This window comes from Hyposmocoma kahamanoa, unplaced genomic scaffold (assembly GCF_003589595.1).
Source record: "Hyposmocoma kahamanoa isolate Upper Pololo Valley unplaced genomic scaffold, ASM358959v1 62, whole genome shotgun sequence".
In the NCBI taxonomy this organism is placed as follows: Eukaryota; Metazoa; Arthropoda; class Insecta; order Lepidoptera; family Cosmopterigidae; genus Hyposmocoma; species Hyposmocoma kahamanoa.
Window position 1 is genome coordinate 11,915,571 of NW_020653850.1, and position 10,491 is coordinate 11,926,061.

Consider the following 10,491-nt stretch of genomic DNA (forward strand, 5'->3'; position numbering starts at 1 on the left):
TCATGACTGTGGGATTACAGTACATTTACTCAAATATTTTGTATGCCTGTAAAAATATACATAATTTAATTAAGAAAGTAAATATCCATAACACTAACCTTAGAACTAAGTGTAAGTCATGAAGTAAGTCACTGCCTCTGTGGCCGAACGGTTACCATGCCGGAATGCGACGCAGAGGTCCCAGGTTCGATTCCCGGGCCGGGAGAAATGTTTGTATGGCCTACATTTATTTCTCTCGTGAATTTGGGTGTAATTTGTGGTTGTCTATGTGTGTATCCATGGCACCCGCGACACAGGGTTTCCCTAGTGCGGGGCTATGTTGAGTGAGCGTTATTATTATAATATTATTATTATTAAGTCATGATACCATGGTTTCGTTCTAAGGTAAAACGATTCTTTTATGTGGAACTGTATACGTTTTTATAATAAGTTTCCGGAGCATATATTAAGATTATCATTTCCTAAAGTTAAAACTAACATTACAAGTATTTTAAAAGTCATATTACAAAATTGAAGACTACGTGTTAGATAAAGATGTGTCGAAAGATGGCTGGCTATGACTCTACATTGCACACAATTTTGAATAAGAGTGTATTGAAGTTTATTTGAACATAACAACCCCTAGAGTTTCTAGCTTGTTCTTTTGAGATAAATCAGCACAGTGAATGAGCAGTAGCTTAAAAAATTACGCTTCCAAGTGTGAATTTATTATACTTATGGAATAAATGACTTTTTCACTTTTCAAAATATTGTATTACTAACTTTCTCTCGTCACCATCATCGACCCATTTATACGGCTCACTGCTGGACACGGGTCTCCTCTCAGGTGAGGGTTTAAGTCTTTGTCCACCACGCTGGCCCAATGCGGGTTGGCGACTTCACACGTTTTCCGCGGGCTGTGAACCTTCTTTAACGAGCAGGTTTCATCACGATGTTTTCCTTCACCGGAAAGCTCATGATAAATTTCAAATTAAATTTCGCACGTAAATACCTAGTAAGTTAGTGGTACGAATACGAATTCGAACCCACGGCTTCTACTTGGGAGCCGGTAGATCAAACCATTGGGCTATCACAGCTTTTACTACTAACTTGCTCTCAGTGTTTTCAAAATATATCACCAAGATATTATAGCTCTTAAAACGTTCAGATATACAGCATGTATTTTATACAAAACAAAACATTACAACTGTGTCTTGAATGTCAATGAATATAAACTATGCCTTTGCAGCCACTTTTAGAATATAAAGGATTTTATCGCTAGGCTCTAGCCAACGTGCGATTTCCGCGCAATACTAATGTTTAACATACACTCGTTGTCTCGAGTCTCCATTTACGTAATGATGGAAACTTCACATTATGTTGCGTCGCAAAAAAGTGCAAAAAAAAAAACAAGTTAGCGTAACTGTTTGACATACTTCTAAGATATAACTTTTCTTCAATGGGAGTGTTGATTTCGTGAGTGGAATTGGAAAAATGTAGCGTCTTAAGATGCACAGTTCATTGTAAAAATAAAATAAACGTGCAACAGAATTATGATTTTTGCCATTTTTTGTACATTTATTTAATTTTCCAATGTTATAATTATCAATACGAACACAGGGAAAATTCATTCGATCGAACTAGCGCCTTCACCATACCGTGGATGGCGCTTTCCCAACTTTCGATGTTTTTTCCATAACCTAGTATTAAAAAATAAATTGACAATATTTATCAAGTTTTTTTATACAAGTAAGTATTACTATTCTAAGTGTTTGCATAAAATCGTATACAATAGGTTTTTATAACAATTTTTATTATTGTATGATTATTAAATACTAACCATAGAAATTAAAATCGACTACAATAGGTTGTTAATATGAATTTCTATTATTGCATGAATATTAAGTACTAATTACAGATATCTAAAATATTAGATTTCTGTGGTACTAACTGTAGAACATTATTCGTCAACAACTTGTTGTATTAGAAGACGTAAACAAGAAACATTTCAAATGAATTCATTGCTCTTATTTCAGATCAAAATGAGACGTAAAACGGATCTATATTTTTGAGACTTATGTGTAGGCAAAGACTTGGATTTAAAGCTCCGAGGTTAAAGGTGGTACTAAAGAACGTCATTAGTTATGACCTCACCTGGTTGATGCTGGAAGAAACCATATACAAATAAAAATATTGTGCTACCGTAACCATTTGGAGTGCAATTTTTATGTTCATGTTGTCAAAATCCAATATTTTCTTTATAATATCAACCACCACTAATTGTAAATATAAGGAGATATTTTTTAGCAATTTCCATTAAAATTAGAAATGTAATATTGTAAACTGTTTTACGGTAACAGGAACAACAAGTACGGCTATTTCTAGTGTTTGTTCCGAGTAGAGCTATCAGAATTGCTCTGTTATTCATATTACACCGAATTTATTTCAGGTTAGGTCATTTATATATGATTGTTTGACAAATTTATATGTTATTAGTACCATTGTCCCTCCACCCTAAGCTTTCCCAATCACCGTATCGTACGTACATACACGTTTGAGCGTCCTTATATTGCGATTGGATTTTATAATTGAATCCGATGGTGGTGCATTGTGCGGGATGATTGACACTGAAAAATATGAAAGAATGACAATAAAGGAACTACCGTGCTACTGAAAACTCTATTTTTTTTTTAAATAATGCAAAATTTTATAAAAAATGCTGTAGGAAATTTGAACTGACTGATTTTGTACCTGTAGGTACTGTAACCTAGTGCATGCATATTATTTATTATTGCGAATGGCTTATAATATTTCGTAGCATTAAAGCTCCTTGTGAAGCAGTTCGTCCAGGGAAATACTGCCACTTTACCAATTTTTGCCGTCAAGCATTACAGCGTTCCGGATTTGAAGGGTGAGGGTGCTGGTGAAATTACAGGCACATGAGACTTGTCAAATTATGTCTTGGGGTGACGGACGCAGTAGCCGTGTTCCAGTTTTGAAGGATAAGGGTGCTGGTGAAACTACAGGCATTAGGGACTTGTCAACTTTGTCTCAGGGTGACGGACGCAGTGGCAGTGTCTTTTTTTTAAACTTCTGAGTGGCACTGCAACTGCTATGGACAGACGTATCGCTTACCAACAGACTTGTCTGTCCCGTCACTTACTATGTAAAATCATCATAATAACAGAGTAATATTTGACGACCTCGGCGGCCCGTTTTACACTGTGAATGCTCGATGAGAAGATCTCAGGATCGATTCCCGGTAGGACCAATTTGGAAAATGTACTTTTCTAAATTGGTTCCGGTCTGAGTGTTGGGACACTACCCGATCCCGGAGTGATTTCCGTTGTTCTGGTACTCATAGTACAGGGGATTCCCTAGTTTGGGACCTGGTTATTGGTGTGATGTCTACCACGTTTATTACATTATTATTATTATTGTTACAATATTTAGAAATTGGGTTTTAGGATTCGTAAATAGAACTACCATGTAGTGAAAGTAGTAATTTAGTAAAAACAAACCATTCGAGAGTGTGATTTCCAATCTCGGTAAAAACATGTTATATCTCACTTACAAATCACTGATTTTCACAGAAAATATAGCATAAAACCTCAACGTAGATGATTAAGTGATAGTTTTAATTGTGTATCTCGGTAATTTCCAGATTAGGTTTTTCTATCTAATTTTGGTGGCAAGTTTTATTATTTAAATATTCTAGAATATTACTTATCATAGCATAAAATAACCGTGTTATCATAACATAAAAGCCGTGGTAGACTAATGGTTTGACCTACTACCTCTCAAGCAGAAGGTCGTGGGTTCGAATCCGGGCTCGCACCTCTGAGTTTCTCGGAATTTATGTGCGAAATTTAATATGAAATTTATCATGAGCTTTTCGGTGAAAGAAAATATCGTTATGAAACCTGCACGTTGAAGAAGGTTCATAACCCTCGGAAAACGTGTGAAGTCCCCAACCTGCTTTGGGCCAGCTTGGTGGACAATGGCCTAAACCCTCATCTGAAAGGAGACCCGTGCCCAGCAGTGGGACATATATTTATGTATGACACATGTATGAATGACATATATTTAGGGTTGATGATGATTACTTATCATGAAATAATGCTTAATATTCGAGTGTAGTATCCCAAAATATTACTTAAAACTTCACGATAATATACTCGAATAGGTTAAATTACCACCGAAATTAGAGAAAACTAGCCTGAAAATTACCCGTCTTATTATAAGGTAAAGATAATAGCTTATTAATAAAACTTGGAGGTTTACGAAGAGATCAGAAACTTGAGCAAAAAAAATTTCACTTACAATGCTGTGTATTATCAGTTATTGAACATTCAGCATTTTATTTATGTATTTAGTATTTTATGTGTTTTATTTATGTTTAATGTATTTTAGTAATTATTTCTTGTATTAAAAATATATATAAACAAGGAATTTCAGTATACCATAGCATTATCATCATAATATCAGTGGTAGACTGAATTGTCTTTGGGTATGTGTAATAAATATATCACATAAATATTTTTAACCTAACGTTAATATAAGATAAGATAAATTTCTTCTGTATAAAAACTTGACCTAAATACATGAAACCTTTTATTTACATATATGCGCAGACTATTGCAAACAGTGAAATGGTTGTATGTTTGTATATGAATTGAATTAATGTTAGTAGTGCCAGTTAATCTAGGTGATACCTAAACTAAGTAAAATTATTTACTTGTATCTTAGGTATCTAAATCGATTATAGCTTAATGATTAGTTAACATATTTTATTCAACAACAATTAATTATAATAAAACATGAATACTTTATTACATTAGCTAGCATATTAACTATTATTAATATTACGTATTATGTAACAACGGTCTTGTATGGTTTTCTTACATTGTTATAAGGAAGAATCTAAGTCAACTACAAAATCGTTTGTTACATTAACATTTCCTTTGTTATATAATGTTTTGCTGTTAGGTGCTTTAGACGTCCTCATAGTCGATGGAACTTAAATATATGGCTTTAGAATTTTTTCTTGCTGGGCACAGCATCTCGTCCTGTGTTGGCTGGGCTTGTTGTACCGCTGATAGGAACCGCACTTAGGTGGATCTTGCAGTTTCGAGCAATCTTGAATTGTATGACCCTAGCAGCCGCAATAACCACAAGTGGAATCGGTGTTTCGAATACTTTGCGGAATGTCAATACTGGTGACATTGGAACATCTGGTTACGACCGTGAAGTTCCTGACGGTCAGGGCAGGATGTCCAGTTAATAAGCACTCGCTCCTGTTGAATGATCATGCTTCTTATATCTGCTGGTAATTCCAATATAAAATTGCAGTACGATGAGGCCTTTTTGCCAGATTTGTGGTTGTGTTCCACTTGATGGCGCTTAAAAATTTATTGCGCAGTACGTGTGAATATTTGTCAGAGATCTTCGGTTCAAATACGCACTCGAGCGCCTCCTTCTCAGGAGTAGAGGTTATATTATTATGTTATATACCCCCAATTATATTATTATGGTCTCCTTTTAATTGTGTGTTCTACTTTTAGCACTGAAGTTTTCAGTTGCTTTATATAAAATATGAATATTATTACAATCGAGAATTATATAAAATTAGGTTATGGGAAGAGAATTTTAATCCAAGCGAGAATTACACACGTCAAAAGTGTATAGGGATCAAGCACGTTTTTGCCAATTACCGAATATGAGGTTATTTAATTATATTTCTTTTAACACCAATGTTTTGTGATCAGTTTCATAATTTAAAAAATAAATAAATAATTTATATACATATTTTTAATTTTTTAAATTATTTTAATTGGGTAATTTAATTATGAAAATACCTTCATCCCTAGACACTTTTGATGTGTGTGTATTAAATGAGCGTTATGTCCACGTTATTATCTTTTAAAATTAGTTTAATTAATTTTAAATTAACACTAATTTTCATACAAGTGAACCTTATCTTTGCGCTTGACATGACTTCCATACAAAGAAAATATTGATGACCCTCTAGTTCAATTCCGGCGGCGTACGTATATTCGCAATTGGTAAACACGATGAGGAGCACGCAATATTGCGTTATGTAAGTGGTAGCATGCTATTCCGTGTTTTGTTACCATTGTGTGTTATCTATATTTTTATTTATTTAAATATATTTCATATCTTTGTTCGTGACCATAACAAACGTGTAAACATTATGTACGATGGTTATTTGCAGAAGTCACACTATTATATTATACGGCTGTACTCCTACAATAGATTCATTGTAACACTTTTTAACCATTACTCACAATAGCAGTTCTAATATTTTTTTAAAGGTAAAATATTATTGTTTTAAATGATTTTTTATAATGTGTATGATTTACAACTGACGATTATACTCTGGTATTATCAATCAATGAGCATGGTCTAATAATAATAATTATCGCCATCAACCCATTTATTCGTCCCACTGATGGGCACGGGTCTCCTCTCAGGTGTAGGTCGGGTTGGGGACTACACGTTTTCTCGACGTGCAGGTTGAGCTTTTCCGTGAAGGAAATTTTTTATATTTTTTTATATAAGATCATGGTAAATTTCAAATTAAATTTAGTACAAATTGAATAATATTATATTGTTTTAGATATAAGGTTATGCGGTTATATTCTATATTTGGATTATCTGATGTTTCTCAGAAAAATATGTGTATGTCGGTATCAGAACATGTAACCAATGAACCATAAGTACACAATTAATTCAATGTTATATTCGCCATTTTCCGTAAAACTCGAGTGAGTCCTAAACTTGTACCTAGAAAACAATGCTGTAAATGAAGTTCAAAATGGCAGCTTTACCTTTTGGAAACAAGTTGTGAATAAATCTTGACGAACACCTACTCGCAAATCTGAAAATTGTTACAAGCGACGAAATGTTTTATAAAATTAAAATTTTATTTTTATTTGATTTAAATTTAATATGAAATAAATGGTTCTATTTCATTCTTGAACAGAATTTCGTGGACACCCATTATACCGAACATCTCTCTTTTTTTCAAATCATGGTGATAAAAAAATATCTTTTTCGTACAAATCGATTACATATCAGATCTAACTTATTTCAGACACAATACAATTTTTATTTTACATAAATATGTGTACACTAAGTGGTGCCTGCGACTTCATCCGCGTAGAATTAGTACTTTGAGTAGTCCACTGCACTATGCTAATTTGCAAAGTTTTATTGGATTTCCCTCAGATTACAAAACAATAGGGTTTTCCAAACAAACTTCCAACCAATATTTCACCCCTTTAAGATTTATGTTTTTAACAAAAAGTAGGCCATGTCATTCTCCTAGGTCCCATCTATCTCTATACCAAATTCATTAAAATTGGTTCAGCGGTTTAGACGTGAAAATGTAACAGACAAAGTTACTTTCGCATTTATAATATTAGTTTATTATATATATATATATACTAAGACGCTGTCACCTGTTTCACATTATTTAGTCACAGTCATTCCTGACGTACGTAGCTAACTCTCTATAAAATTTTGCAAACGTACCAAACAAAAAATTGATCCTTAGATTATGTTTTAAATTAAATATTACTTTTCGTTTTACGGAAACCATTCATTATACAAAGTTATTATTGTTACAAAAGAGTCTTAACGAATGTTATGTCTGTCAGTCTGTTGTGTGTTTAATCTAGGGTCTTATATCACATTTATCACGATATGTGCCTTTCTAAGCCTGGACTGTAATTAAATCTGGTACCTATTATCTAACTTCAGATAAAGTGATAGTACCTATAGTCACATGGCTAGTAGTCAGGTGCATAAGGCTACATGAACGTAAGTATTGTAATGCATAAAAAGTTTGCATTTCTTGGTACAGCTTATGATCCAAATATTAATTTGCAATGAAGAAGAAATGGTTATATTTATAAGCCACATTAAAGTGGGTACAAAATACTGCCTAGGCGTGTAGACCTCATTTTGTACTGATATACCAGGAGAGTAAATAAAAAAATACGGTTGCACGTTATCTTTAGAGATTAATTGCATGAAAAAACAGGCCTACATTTTTTTTAATCTTATTTCAGTGCATTTATTTTATTCAGAATTCTGTAATATAGGTACCAACTTGAGATATTATACTAGTTAGTATACTTAACAAATAATATAGAAGATATGAAAAATTAAGAATGCTTTTAAAGCTACAGAACAAATATAAATCTTTGCTAACGTCGAAATAAGCATTCTGTTTAATTTCAGAAAGTTACGTAACTAAAGGGTATTAAAGTAGCACCTTGAGGTACACCAGAGCATGCTGTCAATTTTGAACACGAATTGTGATTGAAATGGCTAAGTTTATCTTAGACCTTTGACTATAAAGAAGAAAGTGATAAATAATTTAGGTGTTCACCATAAAGTAGCAATATTTAGTAGCAGTAGAAGTCCTTGTGAAAGAGTTCGTCCAGGGTAGTACTGCTACCTTACCTATGTCAGCATTACTGTGTTCCGGTTTTGAAGGGTAAGGGTGCTGGTGAAATTACAGACACATGGGACTTGTCAACTTACGTCTCAGGATGACGGGAGATCTTTGCAATTTAAAGCTCTGAGTGTCACTGTAACTGTTATGGACAGGCGTGTAGTTTACGAATCAGACGCACGATTTGATCGTCCCGTCACTTGATGTTATAAAAAATCATAGTGTCACTTGTTTGGTCTTAAGACAGTTAAATAATAACTATTAAAATTATTGATTTCCTGTGACCATAATGTCGAATTTAAAGGATTACTTATAAAGAATTTGCATATTAATGAGGAACTTAATGCAATAAAACTGTTTTAAATAGACTTACCTATTCACTACATTGTTTTTTATACTTCGTATGAAGCTACAAGGTTACCTAGTTTTTAATTTAAGAAGTATTACACAAAAATCGCAATAGTCGCTATGTCGAAAGCCGAACTCTGCGTTAGGCGAGTGTATACACACTGTATATAGGTAGTGTTTTTAATATATTAGCTGGAATCCTATTCTTTTTCTTTTTGTACATTTAAAATCCTACGCTCAGATTACAAATAAAACAATTGTAATCTGAGATCGTACGTATTTAACAAAAACAAACGTCACTGTTTACCTCGCAACGATATATATTTTTTGCTTGAAATCAACGTGAAATAAATCATAATATGAATACATATTTACGGTAAAGGTTCTAAGGGACGTGCAAATAAGTTGAGCGTACTTTTAGAAACAATAAGATGGTCTTTAAATACATAAACATAGACTACGTAGGAAACTTTTGTTATGATAATTCATAACAAAAGTTTCCTACGTAGTCTATGTTTTAGTTCTATTCACGGAAGTTTTATAGATAAAGCAAAAATAATAATGGTATACGAATTTTCGTCTCTTATCATAAAATACCTATTAAATTTTAAAAAATATTTCTTTAAGAAAATATGTAAGAACGACTTACTTAGGACCGAGGCTCCAAGCGCGGTGGCGGCGAGCGCGATCACGGTAATCCACGTGACGGCCATCAGTCTCGGTGGCTCAAGCGCCACTAAACAGACTCCTCCTGCTGGGTAGTCGACTCTCGCTGCGTACTCGCATACGACGTTAATTCGTGCAGCTATTTCGCAATGCTCTATATCCCCGACAACATCGTTGGAACCAACCTATCCACGTACGCAATGACGAGACGAAATGTAGTTCAGATTGTTGTCGGGACTAACGACTGTGCGGGCTTCCGACAGCCCCCACGTTTCTGCTGTGTCGGCGACACACGCGACTGTCCTCACGTGCATTGACAACTGAGCCCGGATGTTAGTTATCTGCTCTTAAAACGAATAAGCAGATTTTGTTATTGTTTAGGCCAATTTACATATCAACTGACACAATCAAGGACCATTGAGGGGCACTGCAACCGGTTGAGTGGGTGACGCAGGCAAGTTAAATTATCTTTGTCACTTTAATCTCGTTTTAGAGTCGTTTCCTTTCAGCGAACCGATTTTAGTGACAATGTATTAGTGACTTAAAAAGAAAACAACAAAATTACCTGATCTTTGAACTTGTGTACAAAAAATGTTAAATATTTTACATTATCTTGGAAATAATTTGCACCCTTGCGGTGATAAGGTCTCATCTGCAAAATGACAACTTTACGGAGGAGACGTTTAAAGATGTTTTTAAAAAGGAGTGTTATAAAATTTCACATTTACATGATTTGTATACGACAACCTCGGTGGCCTAACGGTTTGAACTGTGGATGCTAGATGCGTAGGTCTTAGATTCGATTCCAGGTATGACTGATTTGGGAAATGAACTATATTGCATGGGTTCTGCTCTGGGTCTTCCGGGTAGTGCACCGTTGTAAATGTTACTTATTATACTCATAATATAGGGAATTCCCTAGTTTGAGACCAGGCATTTGGTGTTGTTGTCTGGCTCATTATTATTTGTTTCGTGTAGTTCGTATTATTTTTATGATATACATGTCATGAAAG

The 10,491-nt window shown here is 34.0% G+C and overlaps 1 protein-coding gene across 2 annotated transcripts in view; it reads right to left on the reverse strand.

Moving 5' to 3' along the window:
• Positions 1-9,565, reverse strand: part of LOC113229458 — a 21,254-nt gene extending 11,689 nt beyond the window's left edge. Inside the window, exons 1-2 of one of the 2 annotated variants that reach the window (XM_026463053.1) lie at positions 9,462-9,537; positions 2,526-2,606 (exon numbers count right to left, since the gene is read on the reverse strand). In XM_026463053.1, the coding sequence (XP_026318838.1) occupies positions 2,526-2,606; positions 9,462-9,525 (145 nt within the window). In that variant the 5' untranslated portion in view covers positions 9,526-9,537. Of the gene's footprint in view, positions 1-2,525; positions 2,607-9,461 lie in introns of both variants that reach the window. The other variant, XM_026463054.1, reaches the window with a different exon arrangement.
• Between the last annotated feature and the right edge of the window lie 926 nt (positions 9,566-10,491).